The sequence below is a fragment of the Macrobrachium rosenbergii genome, chromosome 11, assembly GCF_040412425.1.
Source record: "Macrobrachium rosenbergii isolate ZJJX-2024 chromosome 11, ASM4041242v1, whole genome shotgun sequence".
NCBI classification, from domain to species: domain Eukaryota; kingdom Metazoa; phylum Arthropoda; class Malacostraca; order Decapoda; family Palaemonidae; genus Macrobrachium; species Macrobrachium rosenbergii.
Window position 1 is genome coordinate 49,028,579 of NC_089751.1, and position 20,087 is coordinate 49,048,665.

Genomic DNA, 20,087 nt, shown 5'->3' on the forward strand with positions numbered 1-20,087 from the left:
TACAGTGTATGTACTCTGTATGTAACAGATAGAAAATTGGATATTCTTGTGAACAGAAGGTTGTCAGAATATCATGTATATAAAAACATACAGTACATACATACACACACACACACATATATATATATACTGAGATTACCCAACTGATCTTTTAGTGTTACCTTATCTACCTATTTATCTACTCAGCTACCAATGTTAATAACTAACTACTTATATATATACTGTATATATATACATACACTCACATATGTATGCATACTGTGTTTTATAATTACACATACTAAAATTTATCAATTCTTTCATCAACAAGACTATATGTACCTATCCAATATGTGTTATATGTGTGTATTTATGTATGGTCATTTTATATATATGTAATATAACTTGTATGTATGAATGCATGTAAATAAACTGCACATGCACACTGTCTTCAAGGTTACATCTACACAAATCCAAAATAAAAGAAAGAAATATAACCAGAGCATTGCAAACATAGCCTGCCTTGCATACTGCATCTTCTATGACAAGCGAGGTACCCCTTGAAGGTTGTATCTAAAGATCTCAACACTACTATAAAATCTTATGAAAGGCTTCTCTTTCACCACTACCCAAAATGATTAATGTATAACATGTAGAACTTGAAAAACTATGATGATTAGCTATAGCTACATTATATATTATATACAAGGTCAGTTCTTGCTGGCTCTCATTAGCAACTGGAGGAAAAAGATGAGTTTGTGCTAGAGTTACTTGTGACTTTTAACATTAATGAATGACAAGATCAACAACAAAGTGCCTGCCTTTTATGTGGACAATTCCTAGGAAAGACCTATTTTCCATCAGCAAACAAGGGGAAAACGAGCCTTGCCACTTTCTGAAATCTTCAAGGGGGAAAGGAGTGGTCTTTAGTTGCTAACCTCATCACATGCAAAAGCAACAGAAGATAAACATTCAAAAGTATACTGTACAGAAGACTTAAAAAATATTTTGAGACAAAATGTCATAAATAATATCAAATAACAATCAATATGTTGGATCGTTGTACAAGTTTATAAAATGGTGTGTGATCATTTCTTAGTACGATACTGAAGGTGTTTAGTGTCTGGATCAAAAGCTGTGACAGAGCCATATATAGTCGTTGATATAAAATCTTTCGCATGGTTTTGGTTCTCTTCAGAGGGAGTAAATTTACAACAAACATCAGATTCTGAGGTGTAAATAGAACATCTTTTATGCCAAGCTTGTTACAACTATTGATCTTATGATTATTTTCTCTATGAATAACATTACTCTTCCTGTACACCAGACAAAAAGGGTTAAATACAACTCATATGTGTGCAGTCAGTGAATCCTCACAACTAACATTAAGGAAGGAGTTTACAGAATATCTAATCTACGATCACTGACAAAAGTACACAATCAAGAATATTATTTTCTTAACCACTTGAAACGAAACTGCATCTCTGATAAAGACTATTATCTGCAATGTTATATATGCAATGAAACCACTTGAACATGGATATGAAAAAACAGGACTTTTTTTTCTTCTAACAATCATAAAGATTCAAATCAAGCTTTGCCTACCTATGAAAACTGCCTACATGACCTTATGATAAGAGAACATACAAATGACGTTGCCCTGATACCAAAATGCATGGAAATATTCAAGTACAGTACATACAATATTTATGACAACCCATGCTGTACTCACTGTGGCTCTTCAAATTTAATTCTCACCGAGCATAAACAACCATGACCTTCCAAGAAATTTTATTTCTACTGAAGCTCCTAACCCCTATACAGTTCACAAACTTTATTCCCTTCCTGTTATCATCCTTACAAGTAAGCAATGGAATGTCCCCCTCAAAACCATAAGATACTAAACCAGTTGCCATCACTCTTAATATGCTTCTCACATGATGTTTTAAAGGTTTCTAAGCTTCCTAATGTCACTATGGTAATGGTTCATGTTTTGTGATGAAGGTTTTAATCCTGTGTTCCCTAGATAGCTGCTGTTACAGTAGCTAGAAAGATGATCTACATTAAAAGAGAGCTAATACATTGTATATTTGCAATTGAAATTTTAAATACATTAGGCTCCAGGTGTGAGCATCTTAGACAACTCTTCATCTTGCAAGCAACCCTTTAAGAATTCCTCTTGAGTTAAATTGCCGTCATTATTTTCGTCCATCTTGGAGAAGATGGCTTTGGCTCTCTCTTCGGCGCTATCTGCTGGGCGGTTGGCAGAGTTGGTGCCGAGCATGTCGTAGATAGCCTGAAAAAGAGAACAAATATGAAACAAGACAACCAAATTGAAGAGGCTTGAACTGTTTGGTCCTTATAACAATCATTTGTTCATTTTTCTTTTTTTTTTTTTCTGATTTTCATATATGTACATTTTTATTTGTTGATGTTTCCTTTGTAAGAGAACTTTTAGGCATGTTCCTGATGAATGCTTTCACATTTAAAGAAACGATAAGTATAAATTTTGGTATATTAAAGATTAATAACTGGATTACTAATCAGGTGAATACACTCAGCAAGGCTTCACTTCAAACCAGCCAGTTTGTCTAAAAAACTCAGCTCTTTTCCATAAATTAATCCTTATGATGTCAGAATGTTGGTTAAAAATTGTTGACATGGATTTTAAAGGTTGATGCCAACTAAACCTAATTCACTGATACCACTTAAGTTAAAATCAATTATGGTGACAAGAACATTGGATAAAAAATAAGAGCCACAAATCACCAAACTTTTGCAAATCAACAATCTTATGTCCTTCCTTCCACGACAGGCGAAGGAATGAAAGGAAAAAAACATATTCAAGGGTGTTACTAAGAAAGATGGATGAGGAGAAGTGGGTCAAGATGAGAGATTGGTAGGTCAAGAGAGGATGGATTCTAGGCAAGGAAGACTAAGTCTGTGTGTGTGTTAGAGAGAGAGAGAGAGAGAGAGAGAGAGAGAGAGAGAGAGAGAGAGAGAGAGAGAGAGAGAGAGAGAGAGAGAGAGAGAGAGAGACCCCCAGCAGTCAGTATCCACAAGTGAATATTCATAAGGCCCAAATTAATAATACAGCAATAATATGAAAATCTGCCTTGTACCATCCCAGTCATTCGCATCCCAGTCATTTGGTCAACCCACATACTGGTAAAATAACTGCATGAGTAATTCATGCTTTGGGTTCGGGGGGCCAAACCGCATATCAGCTTCGTTTACCTAAACAATTAACAGCAAAAATAAGTTTTGTGTCTTATGAAAATTCTTAATTCACCAATGCTGGAGATTACTAATGGATTACAATTTTACATCTAACAAAACCTTTTATGAGGACATCAAAGACCTTTACATTCCTGATTAATGAAATTCAACATTCCACTGCATTGTCCAAATCATTAAACTTGACTTTTCATCACTCAGGAGGTGAGGTTCACTATCCCAACACTTCCCTCTCGGGACTGGCCCCAATCTCAGCAAATTAAACCTGGCCTACTGAGTCTGAGTACAGGCCATGATACACTGCCATCAACAGCAGCCATAAATGGAGGAATCTGATGAGTTTGTATCTGCCAACACCAACCTTCATGGCCACAGACGATCATTTACTAAAACCAGTTAATTGAAGGGATCTCCAAGAACTCATTTTTTTGAGAGATATACCCCCATCAGACTTTTCTGGTTGGAGTAAGTACCATTAAATATAATCACTGAGCCTACAGTGAGGTCTTGCTAGGCTGGGCTTCATCTTCAGTTGAAAACAAGATGGCCTTTATGGCAACAAACAGTCAAATATTCATCAATGTTCATCAAAAGGTGGAAGGCATCTCCTACTGAATGTTTTACTCCATGCACATCATACGCTATTAAAAACACATCCTAACAACCAAAACACATACAAACACGGTCATGAGTGTTAATATAACCTCCCCAGGCAAAGGTAACAATGATAACCAGCTAGCTGCACTTTAAGTACTTAATACTCCATACAAATATGACCATGTATACAATCATACAACTGTACATTACAATAACTGCCTTATTTCTGACTAATGCCAGCTATTAGAATCATCACACTCCAGTTCATCATGCAGGTACAAGCTGGCCCCTTTTTCATCATTTTTGGACCAAAGTATGACACACTATGTCTAGTGTGTAAGAAACTGAATGGCAATGGCTGGCTACCTGAGCTACTAATATTCAAGGTGGTTTTCATATATGAATTGTCAGTCAGTGAGAGAAAAATTTTCTTCTTTTCACAAAAATATGATAGTAAGTAACATTGAGTTTGGTCATACTTGGATGGGTGGTCAATGCACGTACACTGCCATCACACTGAGAGCATGTGACTGTTACTGAAACTTGCGGCAGACCTTATGAATCAGGTTAGGGTGACTCAAGGACTCAAAGAGGTAAGGAAAACCAAGGTGGGTTCCTTAGTGAGCTAACCTAACCTAACCTAAACTTAGTGCAATTGAATGTTTGCACATTTTGAATAATAATAATAATATTAATAACGATAATAATAATAATAATAATAATAATAATAATAATATAATAATAATAATGTCCTATGCATACGTTGGCAGTTGGGGTAATCTGGAATACCTTCCTTTCAATTTTGTTCTGCATAATTGAAGGGGGCATCTATGAACTATGTGTAGTAATTATGTAGGTTTGTTGCCAAATTTTGTTTCAGTACACTGAGAGGATCGTTTAACTATATTCCTAAACCTTTGGCTAAGCCAGAACCTCTGTTCCATGAGCCATTCTGGGTGATGAGTTTCCTCAAAGTCATGGCCGTTGTGTTGATCATAGACTTATTCTGCCTGGTATTCCACAGGGTAGTATTCTGGGACCTCTGTCATTTTTAATCCTCACTAGTAATATGATTAATTTGTATTGAAAATGGGATAGTTCTGTATACAGACAATTTTTACTCTCGCTCCACAATTGGTTTTGCATATGCAAATCTATATTAGACGATTCTCAGTGTAGTATTTGACAACACTTGGTATTGTATTTGATGCAAACATTTCTTGCTCTCATACTCAATATAGTTTCTTAATTTCAGTCAGTGAAAAAAGCAAGATATTACATATAATTAAGAGTTAAGTTTCACCCTAAAGATGAAACATTTTACATCGGTCACTTTACGAAGGAAAGAAATAACACCTAAACAATTATTTCCTGTGGAATCTTAGGGAGCAAAAAATGACAGAAAAGTACCTCAAAACCTCCCGGGATAACTTGACCGATCACATAAAACCTGTAGCTAACATCTTCCCAAATCTGGTAAACGAGATACACAAAAAAGGAAATTTTCTCCATCAGTTGATGAAAAGTTGGTTTACGGCGGAACGTCTCAATATGCGCAGGCATGTTCTTGTAAACTTTTGCCCTCGGTACTGATATTGCTTTTCCAAGCAATATTGGTTTTCTTACTTCGACCAAGTACTTCCTTACTCCGACTCAACTCTTCTTTTTAGTATAGTGGAAGTGTGTGGCGGGGCTTATTCGATCAAGAATGTGGAAACATATATGAAATAAACATCAGGGAGACCAATAAAACCACTGCTTCTTTCGATATCGTAAAGAGAACAGGTTTATTTCCGGATTCAACGGAACATTTCCGACATCTACTCAAAGTCAACGTTCGAGTCTGATGGTATTTTAACACTTACTTAGATTTTTCTTATTAATGTTTGATATCTTGGCATAATTTCATATACAACATATGTATAATGCTCATTCCTATGTTATATCATTGCTGTCACATATGCTTTAAGATAGTTACGCTTAAACCTTTTTTTATCAATATTAGTCTGAGGCGTGCTCTGGTGTGATGCACAAACTTGAACGCTAATATAGCTGGTTCACTTAGGGTAGATTCTTGGGCCTACGAAACGTTTGTTTGGCGGCCTGTGATTGGCTGGTACCGGGAGGTAGACAGCTGGCTCACTGTCTCATTTTATGCCTGTAGCTCAGAAAACTAGCAATATGTTTATATTTCTTCACTTATCTCACGTTATGCACAAGATAGGAAAGTTTTGGTCATACCATAGGATTCAATATTAATTGTACAACTAAATCATGATTTCCTGAAATCAATAAGATAAAACACAAAGGAATTACGAGCAAATGTAAAGAGAGAAGCATTTAACTCTTTATACCTGTTTTTACTTATCATCGGATTTTGCATCATTCATGCGATCAAGATAAAAAAAAAACTAGTGTTTCCATACAATAAATTCACCCTGAATGCGCTGGTGCTTTCAGATTTTAGATGCGTGTGATATGTGAGGAGAAAATGAACAATAAGTCTTATGATGCACCCGTTCTTGACTTAGTTTGGCAGTAGTACCGAGAGACGGTGATCTGCAAACAGCAAGGGCTTGGCGCCGTTGACAATAGCCAGTTAGTGATATGAGAAGTTTGCAGTTCCGACAGTATTTACCATACTGTTATGTCATTACATTTGATAATTATGTAGGCCTGTTGTTTATCATGTAGCCTACAGTATGCAAATTTCTCACCTAGACTAAACTGAAGCCAACACATCCAGATGCATCCATCTGATTATTAATTTTTCTTATCAGATATGTCGAGACATACGGATATATATGACATTGGAGTGAAAAAGTTCGACAGTCCTAATGGGAACTCTATGCATTTATTTACAGAAAATGTAATGACATAGTATGGTAAATACTGTCGAAACTGCAAACTTCTCATTATCACTAATTGGCAACTGTTAACGGCGCCTAAAGGCTCTTGCTGTTTGCAGATCATCGTCTCTCGGCACTACCGCCAAACGGATGCAACATAAAGAGACTTATTCTTCATTTTCTCTTCACATATCACACGCATCTAAAATCTGAAAGCACCAGCGCATTCAGGGTGAATTTATTATATGAAAACACAAGTTTTATTATATCTTGATCGCATGAATGATGCAAAATCCGATGGTAAGTAAAAACAAGTATAAAGAATTAAATGCTTCTCTCTTCACTTTTACTCGTTGTAATTCCTTTGTGTTTTATCTTATTGATTTCAGGAAATCATGATTTAGTTGTACAATTAATACTGAGTCTGCGGTATGACCAAAACTTTCCTGTCTTGTGCATAACGTGAGATAAATGAAGAAATGTAAACATATTACTAGTTTTCTGAGCTACAGACGTAAATGAAACAGTGAGCGAGCTGCCTACCTCCCGGTACCAGCCAATCAGAGGCGGCCAAACAAACGTTTCGTGGGCCCAAGAATCTACCTTAAGTGAACCATCTATAGTTTTAAGAAGTTTCACAATCCCACAGAGAATAAGGGATTCTAGGCCTTTCAGGATTCGGTCTACTTGACAAGACCTTCACTTCATTTACCTGGTATAAGAACTGAACATGCGGCTTTCTAGTGTTTCGTTAATTCTCGAGCCACTTTCAATTCGATGTTCATCAGACCTTGTAAATTCCATTATCTGAGTTTCATTATCTCTTTGGGCCTAATTCTCAACTGTATTACAAATGTCTTGTGCGATCTGCACTGCTATATGGACATGAATCATGGGAAATTAAACGATCAAGCAAGGGAGATTATGGAACGCCCCCTGGGAGACACGAAAATGACGCAGGGGAGACGGAGATGGACTGGACGTGTCCTTCTAACAATCCCGGGAAGAACAGCACGTGACAGTATCACCTGGGGTCCTCTGGGTGCCAGAGGAGTTGGAAGACCTAGACCTAAGTCGATGAGCACTGTAAGAAAGGGGGCCGGGGAAGAGTTACATTTACGGGCGACAAAGGAAAAATGAAATCAGTGGCAGAATCTCGCAGATCCTTGGCATCGCGCGGCGCTGGATGAGATGACCCTCTGGAATCAAAGTATTATATACATCCATTTCGGCTGTTTGCCAGTTTGGATGTTACGCCTAAATGACTTACGGCCGAAACGACCAGGACCAGATGAGATGATGATGATAATCGGGATTATATCAAAAGCAGAGAAATTTTGAGCTATTTTACTTTAGATGAAAAATTTGTCTTTTTTTACTTTTCGTAGCCTGTGATAATACCTTCAACATCCAATATCTATGGTCTATTAGTATTCTCCTTTCACGCATGACACGAGCAAACTTGACGCTACGTGAAAAGTGCGGATTTTACCCCCAAAGATTTTCTCACATCTCCCGTTTTAGTGACTAACATCAGAGAAACAAATTCTTGAAATGTACAAAAGTATCAGTACCGTAGCCACCACGTAAATCGGTTTCCAAAACACGAAATAACACGGTATGAACTATGTGAAAGATGAAAAAATATTCAATCTCTCTAGTTATTGCACAAACGCTTGGCGAATTTCTTTGAGGCGAAACAACCATTTAAATTACAAAGCCAAGTAATAAAAATGGTTTGCCATTTTTCCTAAAGACGGTATAATTATGCTTTAGGCAATCATCGGAAGATTCCATTTTCCCGTCTTCTATATTTCCATCTTCTACGAGCCATATGTCAAAAGAGAACATGAAATGTGGTATTTAATATCGATGCTGCTTCAGTCTCTGCAGTCTAATAGTTCGTATACACTATTTGCTTCCTCCACATTCAACATACACAAATAGCCTTCAAGACTGGTTGTTGACTCACCAAAAGGCTTCACACACATTTTAACTGTGGCCTTCAAGGATACTATTATTCTCTGTCAAATCTTTTATATAATATTTTCTACCTTTCTTGCTTTACCAAATGCGAACATTCTCTCTCTCTCTCTCTCTCTCTCTCTCTCTCTCTCTCTCTCTCTCTCTCTCTCTCTCTCTCTCTCTCTGTGTGTGTGTGTGTGTATAGACTATATATGCGTGTGTGTGTGTGTGTGTGTGTGTGTGTGCGTGTGTGTAATTTAAGACCGTCATGAAGTTAATCATTCGATGTTATACACTAAATTACAAAATAAGAACGAAATAAAAATGTCGACAAAAAATCTTTGTTGCAGAGAAACAACGACTCTCCAAGTCCCCCACCCCCAACCCCTAAAACTCTCCCACAAGTCCCCCGGGTCTACTACTTTTAATACCCCGAAATCCTGACCCAGGCTGGAGCACTTGATCAAATTCCCACCGTTCCCAGCCACTCACGCGGCCGTAAGATCTAAAACACCCGGATGATCGTCCGCTAAGAAAATATTTGAGGAGAAAATCCAAAAGAGGCGTAAGAGGGAACACAAGCATGGGGGAGAGGAGGAGGAGGAGGAGGAGGAGGAGGAGGAGGAGGAGGAGGAGGAGGAGGAGGAGGAGGAGGAGGAGGAGGAGGAGGAGGAGGAGGAGGAGGAGGGCAGAGTGGGGAAGTGCCGAGCTATCAGAGATGTTCACATTTAGGAATACCTTTTCATACCACAGATTACCGTAAATTCTCTCTCTCTCTCTCTCTCTCTCTCTCTCTCTCTCTCTCTCTCTCGATACTCTCTCTCTCTCTTCGATACGTTTTTATTATCTTACACAAAATTATATATATATATATATATATATATATATATATATATATATATATATATATATATATATATATATATATATATATATATATATAATGTGTGTGTATGTGTGTGACAGTTTTAGACCTACATTAACAATACACTTGTGTATTCCGGCAATGCTTGTGGACCCCAAATTCGACGAATGTCAAGCGAGCCACACAACACGAGGAAAAAAAAAAAAAAAAAAACACGACAAAAATCACTTAAGAACACTCCGTCTATCAACAACCACTGATACCTGTTCAGTACAAAGAGATAATGCACCAAAGTTACTTCATGGCCTCACAAACAGGCAATACAAGCTATCCAAAGAGCACCATCTGCAGTCCTCAAGCAGCTGGAATCCTCAAGTGTCAATTACACCTACTGAACGTTGCTGATGCTTACAGCAAATTTATTTCATTTACCGAATGTGCTCCTCCTTTGGTTTGGTAAAATATCGTTGTTGCCCAACATCAGGAGGAACTTACGTTTTCGAAAAAAAAAAAAAAAAAAGTGGAGAATGGGGATCTTGGCAAACACTTGGCAAAGAACTTCAACATCAACAACATCACTGAAAAGACTGAATTAAGAGTCAAAAGACGAAAACACAATCAGTCCATCCTTGTCAGCCTAAAAGAAAAAAAAAGAAAAAAAGTCTGACGGCCTCTTTGGAAACAAGAAGCAAACTACATCATCACAGGACCTTCAGTCATGATCCTAACCGTCCACTGATTATTCCCGAGAAGAAATAACCAAAGAAGAAAGCACCCTAGCAAAAGGCGATGCAGGAAATGACAAACACTCATTGCAGAAGATGCTGAACAAGTAAAACATCTGTTTACATATCTCTTTACACATGATCATAATCGATAAAAGTCCACAATTACTGCAATGGTGAGAGCAGTAAGAGGTGTTTGAAAGTCTCCGTACATCATAAATATTTCGTTAGGACGGCAAAGAAACGATTAAAACCTCGTAACTTTGAGCAATAAAACAAATGTGAGCAATCAAAGAGAAATAAGTGAAAGTTCCCATCAAATTACGACCCACAAATCGTCCATCGTTTCTTTGGTACTTTAATCGTTCCCTTTCCTTTACTCTTCACTCTTTCCTAATGAACTGTGCGCATTCTGAATCATCATAATCACAACAACACTAAACATATACTGAAGGGTAAGGAAAGGCATTGGAAGATTAATGAGATGGCGCTATTTGCAAGAGAAAGCGCGAATATCTGCAACTCATGTCCCAAAGCACCCTTCATACTCCCAAATGCGTGTGGAACAGGATTAAGAGCCTACCCGAAAGGATAAAATCTAAAACCAAACAGGAAGTGAAGGAGAAGAGTACGTGGACAAGCTACTATAGCAGACGAAAGAGAGAGAGAGAGAGAGAGAGAGAGAGAGAGAGAGAGAGAGAGAGAGAGAGAGAGAGAAGGGGGGGGGGACTCTATTCCAAATGTAAATCAGGACCGCTTGGTCTTACCGATTCTCTAGCACTGGAAAAATAACACACCGGTTGGATCGCAAAATTCGACTACATACAAGACACCACAGCAAACGCCAAGGATATCAAACGGCGTGATTCAAGGCAAACACCTCCATCCATCTCTCCCATTCCAAGTAAAGCAATGAATGCAAATACAAGAGAGAATAATGAGGGACAAATAAAAGGGGGATACACTGGATAAAAGGAGGAAGGTATATGACGAGGGAGCGAGTAGGTATTGGACTCTCTCTCTATCTCTCTCACTGACTCTCTCTCTTTCTCTGTCTCTGTCTGTCTGTCTGTCTGTCTCTCTCTCTCTCTCTCTCTACGTGTGTGTGTTTGTGCCCCTGTTGCATATGGTGATCAATACTACTACTGCTGGCCACCTACCTACCTACCAACACCCACACCTTCTCTTCGTACCGTCCCCACCTAACCAGAATTGGGGCTCGCTTAACGAACGCTATTCCTCCTCTACGGATGCAGGGACACACACACACACACACACACACACACACAATCAATTTCTTCGTATAAGCCTTTTAGTCCACCCTGTCCACCACATTCAAAAGCCACAGACCAAACATACGTCAGAGTAACGAATCAGTCGAGGAGCCTAGACCCACATTCCTCCGAAGCAAAACGATTCTCCCGGCTCTCTTTAGGTCTAGGTCTCGACACACGAAGAAAACCTCGGAGGATATATTGAAGGCTGGCTGCCGTTTGGCCGAGGGGAAGGAGGGAGGGAGGGAGGGAGGAGGGAAGGGGGCAGTCTAATCCTAGCATCTTTTTTTTCCAGATCAATCCCCAATCTGCGGACCGAACTGCATCCCGTAATCCCGAAAATAATCCCCAGCGCGCTGCTTTCGCCAGCCAATTCACGACTGTGCATCTCGAGAACCCTTTCACATACGGAGCCGTTATTATTATTATTATTATTATTATTATTATTATTATTATTATTATTATTATTATTATCTTTTGTTTCGTATCAGAATGGATGAGCTTTGTTATTTTGTGAAGGAAATGGTGTCAAAACTATCCAACACCCCCATCTACACTGCGTGTACATGCACTCTGTATCATATGTGTATATATAATATATATATATATATATATATATATATATATATATATATATATATATATATATATATATATATATATCTGAGGGGAAATATAAGGGTCTCAAAGACATACAAATTTAATGGGCAAAGTATTAGTTGCTATAAGGAAATGCAAGAAAGAGTCCTACAAGGCCTTACTGACACGATTCATAATATCTGTCAAAGTAAAGACACAGAAGGTATCCTCGCTTATAATTAAAAGAAAGGAAATATAAGAGTCCCAACAGCGTATGCCAAATTTTTTTATAGGAAATATAAGGGTCCCAACAGCGTATGTCATATTTTTTTATAGGAAATAAAAGGGTCCCAAAAGCGCATGCCAAATTTTTTATAGGAAATATAAGGGTCCCAACAGCGTATGTCATATTTTTTTATAGGAAATAAAAGGGTCCCAACAGCGTATGCCAAAGCGTATTTTTTATAGGAAATATAAGGGTCCCAACAGCGTATGTCATATTTTTTTATAGTAAATATAAAGGTCTCAAAAGCGTATGCCAAATTTTTTATAGGAAATATAGGGTCCCAACAGCGTATGTCATATTTTTTTATAGTAAATATAAAGGTCTCAAAAGCGTATGCCAAATTTTTATAGGAAATATAGGGTCCCAACAGCGTATGTCATATTTTTTTATAGTAAATATAAAGGTCTCAAAAGCGTATGCCAAATTTTTTATAGGAAATATAAGGGTCCCAACAGCATATGTCATATTTTTTTTATAGTAAATATAAAGGTCTCAAAAGCGTATGCCAAATTTTTTATAGGAAATATAAGGGTCCCAACAGCGTATGTCATATTTTTTTTATAGTAAATATAAAGGTCTCAAAAGCGTATGCCAAATTTTTATAGGAAATATAAGGGTCCCAACAGCGTATGTCATATTTTTTTATAGTAAATATAAAGGTCTCAAAAGCGTATGCCAAATTTTTTATAGGAAATATAAGGGTCCCAACAGCGTATGTCATATTTTTTTATAGTAAATATAAAGGTCTCAAAAGCGTATGCCAAATTTTTTATAGGAAATATAAGGGTCCCAACAGCGTATGTCATATTTTTTTATAGTAAATATAAAGGTCTCAAAAGCGTATGCCAAATTTTTTATAGGAAATATAAGGGTCCCAACAGCGTATGTCATATTTTTTTTTAGTAAATATAAAGGTCTCAAAAGCGTATGCCAAATTTTTTATAGGAAATATAAGGGTCCCAACAGCGTATGTCATATTTTTTTATAGTAAATATAAAGGTCTCAAAAGCGTATGCCAAATTTTTTATAGGAAATATAAGGGTCCCAACAGCGTATGTCATATTTTTTTATAGTAAATATAAAGGTCTCAAAAGCGTATGCCAAATTTTTTATAGGAAATATAAGGGTCCCAACAGCGTATGTCATATTTTTTTATAGTAAATATAAAGGTCTCAAAAGCGTATGCCAAATTTTTTATAGGAAATATAAGGGTCCCAACAGCGTATGTCATATTTTTTTATAGTAAATATAAAGGTCTCAAAAGCGTATGCCAAATTTTTATAGGAAATATAAGGGTCCCAATAGCGTATGTCATATTTTTTTATAGTAAATATAAAGGTCTCAAAAGCGTATGCCAAATTTTTTATAGGAAATATAAGGGTCCCAACAGCGTATGTCATATTTTTTTATAGTAAATATAAAGGTCTCAAAAAGTCCAAATTTTTATAGGAAATATAAGGGTCCCAACAGCGTATGTCATATTTTTTTTTATAGTAAATATAAAGGTCTCAAAAAGCGTATGCCAAATTTTTATAAGAAATATAAGGGTCCCAACAGTCATATTTTTTTATATGTCATATTTTTTTTATAGTAAATATAAAGGTCTCAAAAGCGTATGCCAAATTTTTTATAGGAAATATAAGGGTCCCAACAGCGTATGTCATATTTTTTTATAGTAAATATAAAGGTCCTCAAAAGCGTATGCCAAATTTTTTATAGGAAATATAAGGGTCCCAACAGCGTATGTCATATTTTTTTTTATAGTAAATATAAAGGTCTCAAAAGCGTATGCCAAATTTTTTTATAGGAAATATAAGGGTCCCAACAGCGTATGTCATATTTTTTTTATAGTAAATATAAAGGTCTCAAAAGCGTATGCCAAATTTTTTATAGGAAATATAAGGGTCCCAACAGCGTATGTCATATTTTTTTTATAGTAAATATAAAGGTCTCAAAAGCGTATGCCAAATTTTTTATAGGAAATATAAGGGTCCCAACAGCGTATGTCATATTTTTTTTATAGTAAATATAAAGGTCTCAAAAGCGTATGCCAAATTTTTTTATAGGAAATATAAGGGTCCCAACAGCGTATGTCATATTTTTTTATAGTAAATATAAAGGTCTCAAAAGCGTATGCCAAATTTTTATAGGAAATATAAGGGTCCCAACAGCGTATGTCATATTTTTTTATAGTAAATATAAAGGTCTCAAAAGCGTATGCCAAATTTTTTATAGGAAATATAAGGGTCCCAACAGCGTATGTCATATTTTTTTTATAGTAAATATAAAGGTCTCAAAAGCGTATGCCAAATTTTTTATAGGAAATATAAGGGTCCCAACAGCGTATGTCATATTTTTTTATAGTAAATATAAAGGTCTCAAAAGCGTATGCCAAATTTTTTATAGGAAATATAAGGGTTCCAACAGCGTATGTCATATTTTTTTTATAGTAAATATAAAGGTCTCAAAAGCGTATGCCAAAGTTTTTATAGGAAATATAAGGGTCCCAACAGCGTATGTCATATTTTTTTATAGTAAATATAAAGGTCTCAAAAGCGTATGCCAAATTTTTATAGGAAATATAAGGGTCCCAACAGCGTATGTCATATTTTTTTATAGTAAATATAAAGGTCTCAAAAGCGTATGCCAAATATTTTATAGGAAATATAAGGGTCCCAACAACATATGCCATATTTTTTTTATAGGAAATATAAGGGTCCCAACAACATATGACATATTTTTTTATAGGAAATATAAGGAACCCAACAGTGTATGTCACATTTTTTATAGGAAATATAAGGGCCCCAACAGCGTATGTCATATCTTTTATAGGAAATATAAGGATCCCAACACCGTATGGCAAATTTTTTATAGGAAATATAAGGGTCCCAAAAGCGTATGCCAAATTTTTTATAGGAAATATAAGGGTCCCAACACCGTATGGCTAATTTTTTTATAGGAAATATAAGGGTCCCAACAGCCAACAGCATATGCCAAATTTTTTATAGGAAATATAAGGGTTCCAACAGCGTATGCCAATTTTTTACAGGAAATATAAGGGTCCCAACAGCTTATGCCAAATTTTTTATAGTAGTATCAGTCAAATCAAGAAAATATAAGGATTCCACGAAGGAACCCGCATAGGGGTTAAGTAAAAGTCACAGCAGACGGAGAAATATAAGGGATCCACAAGAACTGGCCGCAGTACAAGGCGAAATAAGGGAATGTGAAGACCTGACAAATACACCCACACACAAGGTAAGTCAAGGACAGAATAGAATATAGAAATTAGGCCAGAGGCCAAGCGCTGGGACCTATGAGGTCATTCAGCGCTGAGAGGGAAACTGAGAGTAAAGGAGGTTTGACAGGTGTAGCGGAAGGAAGGAAAACCTCAAAGCAGTTGCACTATGAAACAACTGTTAGGAGAGGTTTGAGGAAAGTAAGCTGGAAGAAAGCGAATATGAACGGAGGCACAGTAAAGGGGAATGAAAGGGGAAAAGGTAAGTATAAGTTAGAGGGTAGAAGAGTACGACATTCAAAGTGTAAGACAATGTAAGGGAATATATAAGGACACTCCCGCCAAAAACAAGTAGCAAAAGCTCTCTCTCTCTCTCTCTCTCTCTCTCTCTCTCTCTCTCTCTCTCTCTCTCTCTCTCACGTACCTGGACGATCTTCGTCATCTCCGAGACGTCGATGACGCCGTTCCCGTCGACGTCGTACATGCGGAATGCCCACTTGAGCTTCTCCTCCGGCGTGCCCGCACTCGTTACGTCGATGGCCAGAAGGAATTCCTGCAAGGTGAAAGAACGGAAAGGTCAAGGGTCAGCACAAACTGAATTACATACATGCTGGGGAAATGCTCTGTGAGTGTGTGATTCTCAATTCTTAAAGTATTTCCAACCAGAATTACACGATTACTTTCTACATGAACTCCAAAATATCTTCCTTTAACTGCCTAAAAGAATTCTAGAAACACTTCTATGGAAATATTCTGCGTGTGTCAGTCAGAGAGAGAGAGAGAGAGAGAGAGAGAGAGAGAGAGAGAGAGAGAGAGAGAGAGAGAGAGAGAGATTGTCAATTCTTAAAGCATTTCCAATCAGAATTACATGATTACTTTCTAGAACTCCAAAATATCTATTACTTCCTTTAACTACCTAAAGTAATTCTAGAAACATTTCTATAGAAAAAATATTAAGAAGGGAGTGCCCTACTTAATAAGGGCCTCTTGATTCCACCCCCTCCCTCCTCAGTTACCCAAGGCACCCCTCCCCCCGGAGGAAAGATGAAGTCACGGGATATTCCGGTTATGCATGTTGCATGACTCACGGTTATTCACGCTACAGACTGGGCTGAGGGGGAGCAGGCAGCACTCTTTTCGCAAAGTAGAACGTAATAAAGCCCTCCCTTTCGTTAATGATAATATCTATCGTGAGTGCATGCACTCGTACACTCGTATACCAGCAATTCATGCACTCATATTCATCCGTGCCAGTTACAGTAAAACATTTAATGTTATTATTATTATTATTATTATTATTATTATTATTATTATTATTCAGAAGATGAGCCCTATTCGTATGGAACAAGGCCACCACAGGGACCACTGACTTGAAATTCAAGCTTCCAAAGGAAAGTGGAAGATCGAGTGAATAGTTTGGGTATCTTTTAGCTGTGCAGTATAAGAAATAATGGGTCAAAATGAGGCCCGAAAGCCTACAAATAGAGAAAACAACAAGAACAGCTTTTCCAAGTAACAAAGAAGGCGTCTTTAGCTTTAAACTGATCCCATGCCAGTCTCTAATCAACAGAAGGCATTACATATACCAACATCCAGACAGAGTTGAAATAAGTCCATTTCATAGTATTATATTTCTTAATTTTTACACGTGGATATCTAAGCAAAATCTCTGTTAGGAAACCTACAAGTCATCAGTTCTTATGTACATAACATCACAATATATAAACAACTCATATGGGTAAGCTACTCATATGGGTAAGCTTTTCTAACTAGTGCAAAGATTTGATAAATTATAGTCACGCCGCGAATAACACGACCGCTACAATTATTATAAAAGGACTCCCACTTTTACAGGCTAATTCTCGGTCTTTTATTGCCACCTGTTCCGAGATATTCGCACTGGGTAATGGCAGTGCCAGAGTGCTTCCCGCTGGGCACACCTGGCACTGATGGCACTAAACCGTTTCAGTGCGGTGCCGCACAAGTTGGAGGATGGCACTCAGTCCCCACCTTTAACATCAGGGACCACACGCTTAGGGATTGCGTATGCGAATGGTGGGCATAATCCTGATGAATTCTACGAGAGAGAGAGAGAGAGAGAGAGAGAGAGAGAGAGAGAGAGAGAGAGAGAGAGAGAGAGAGAGAGAGAGAGAACAATCATCTTCATTAATGACAGCATCTAATGTAATCATTCGCTTCATGGAACTGTCAGAATTCCAAGGAATTTCTTTACTGAGAGAGAGAGAGAGAGAGAGAGAGAGAGAGAGAGAGAGAGAGAGAGAGAGAGAGAGAGAGAGAGAGAGTCTTCACAACAGACTGAACACAGATAAGTACAAAAAGCCCGGCCCCCCCCAAAAAAAAAATGAGTTACCTTAAAGTATGAAATAACAATTCAAGTATCGTACAATATGGTAGGGAACTCTGTCACGCCAACGATACGCAAAATAGACGCATATTCAGCTACCCACTTTCCATTAAAGGTAAGTCTATGGAATTAGAAAAAAAAACAACAACTATGCAGAGTGTTATGGTAATTTTCAGGGCTAACTTGGGAGATAAGACTTCTATCAAAAACGACGCAAGAGGGAACGAGGGAGCTCTCGAACCAATACAAGCGGACATTAAATTTTGAACACGACTGCAATGGTCCAGCTCCCGTGATTTACTTAGGACAGAGAGAGAGAGAGAGAGAGAGAGAGAGAGAGAGAGAGAGAGAGAGAGAGAGTCACATATAGCCTACAACGTAATATCACCACGGTCATTCTTTTTTAAATGTCATTCCAAACCATTTCGTGAGTAAGACGTAGACTTACAGTAAATGGAACACCCAGACTTGCCTCTTGAAATGGGAGAAATTTTAATATGTCGCCTGTTTGTGATTGGATGCCAAATCATTTGACTTATCACTGTATCAAGTAGATAAATGAAGATGTCAGAAGCAACACGGCTTCTTAAGATAAAATCCTTCAAAAGAATACATAATTAGGAAATACACAATACTAAACGATGCATAATCCGAACCAAGATTAGCCAAAAAAGCGAATCAACTTCTCTTAAGCCTATGTACAAGAAAACTCACGAAAAACTCATTGAAATCCTCAATAACTTTTAAAGATGACTTGCAGACGGGAAACATCAGTAAATGCGCCTCTTCCATCCTATTACCTTGGCAGAAGGAATAACAAGAAACTCATTCATGACACCTGACAAAGATTGCAGCGTTCCGACTTCAATGGTTTTTTTTTCTTCTTTCAGCAATCACGAAACGTCTTTAAATGAAATGAAGTCTGAATATACACAGGGCCCAAAGTCTGCTTCGCTGTTCGTGTAAAGTGAAGTTTTGGAGTTTACTATTCATGCAGTTTATGTGACTTGCAAGGGAACTACGAAACAGTCATAGGCCTAACCTATCTTATCCCCCCCAAAACTTTGCGCATCCTGCAAGACAGGCTTCACATACAGGTCCAGAATCATGAGCTTCCTTTTAATTTTTGTGGTTCCTACGAGAAGATTGAATATACTACCAAGAGCAGCGCTGGCATAGCATATTCAAAAAAGAAACAACTCCGAAACAGCTCCGCTTTACAGCAGTTACCGCTTAAGTTTAAACATACCACGAAGAACGGCACAACCTCGGCATGACATTTGAATAGAGAGTGGAAGTCGAAGCTTCGACATATATCGGAGCAGTGACATGAAATTCAACAAAGCTGACGAAAATAATCGGCAGAGTGGTCTTTAATTCTACGTCGTCTATCGTAGGGTTGACGTCAAAAATCAATGGAGCAGCAGAGAGCGTGACTTGTCACAGAGCGGCCTTAATCCGGTTTGGCTCACTCACGTACAATTCAACAGCATGAATGAGACTATTGCAATCATTTACAGATTACAAACATAATATATATATATATATATATATATATATATATATATATATATATATATATATATATATATATATATATATATGTATGTATATGTATATATAGCCTATATATATGGTTAACCATATTCTTTGGAGGCTTGAATTCAACGCCAGTGGCGCCCGTGGGCTTGTTCCATATGAATAGGGTTCATTCTCTGAACAATAAAAATAAAAATGACAGTGCTACAGACGTTATGAAGAGACAATAACGAGAGAAATAACACACTCAGATGACAGTTACACACAACAAGACTACGTACCAGTTACAAGATCGATCAGCGAAGCGGAAAATCAAGCAAGCGAGCATTTGCGAAATGTCTTAATTGCTAAAAAAAAAAAAAAAAAAAAATTAAAAATTGCAGCAAGGACCCTATATCTTTTTTTAACTACAAAACCAACGGAAATGACGTCAAAAAATAAGCCGATTAGAATAAAATATATGAAGAAAAAGGTGTTTTTTTTTTCCTCTCTCTTAATCTGATGAAAGGCATCGCAAAGCTTATCCCACGGGGCGTTGGTTTAAAAGCGAATGATTTTTGCTAACGGCTAAAAAAAATTTTTTTTCTTT

The 20,087-nt window shown here is 37.3% G+C and overlaps 1 protein-coding gene across 11 annotated transcripts in view; it reads right to left on the bottom strand.

The window, feature by feature from the left end:
• Positions 1-297: 297 nt before the first annotated feature.
• The window catches only part of LOC136843436 (neuronal calcium sensor 2), a 988,260-nt gene continuing 968,470 nt past the window's right edge, over positions 298-20,087 (bottom strand). For all 11 annotated transcript variants that reach the window (XM_067111914.1, XM_067111913.1, XM_067111915.1 and 8 more), the window contains 2 exons: positions 16,019-16,147; positions 298-2,275 (listed from right to left, as the gene is read on the bottom strand). In XM_067111914.1, coding sequence (XP_066968015.1) covers positions 2,093-2,275; positions 16,019-16,147 — 312 coding nt within the window. In that variant the 3' untranslated portion in view covers positions 298-2,092. The remainder of the gene's footprint in view (positions 2,276-16,018; positions 16,148-20,087) is intronic.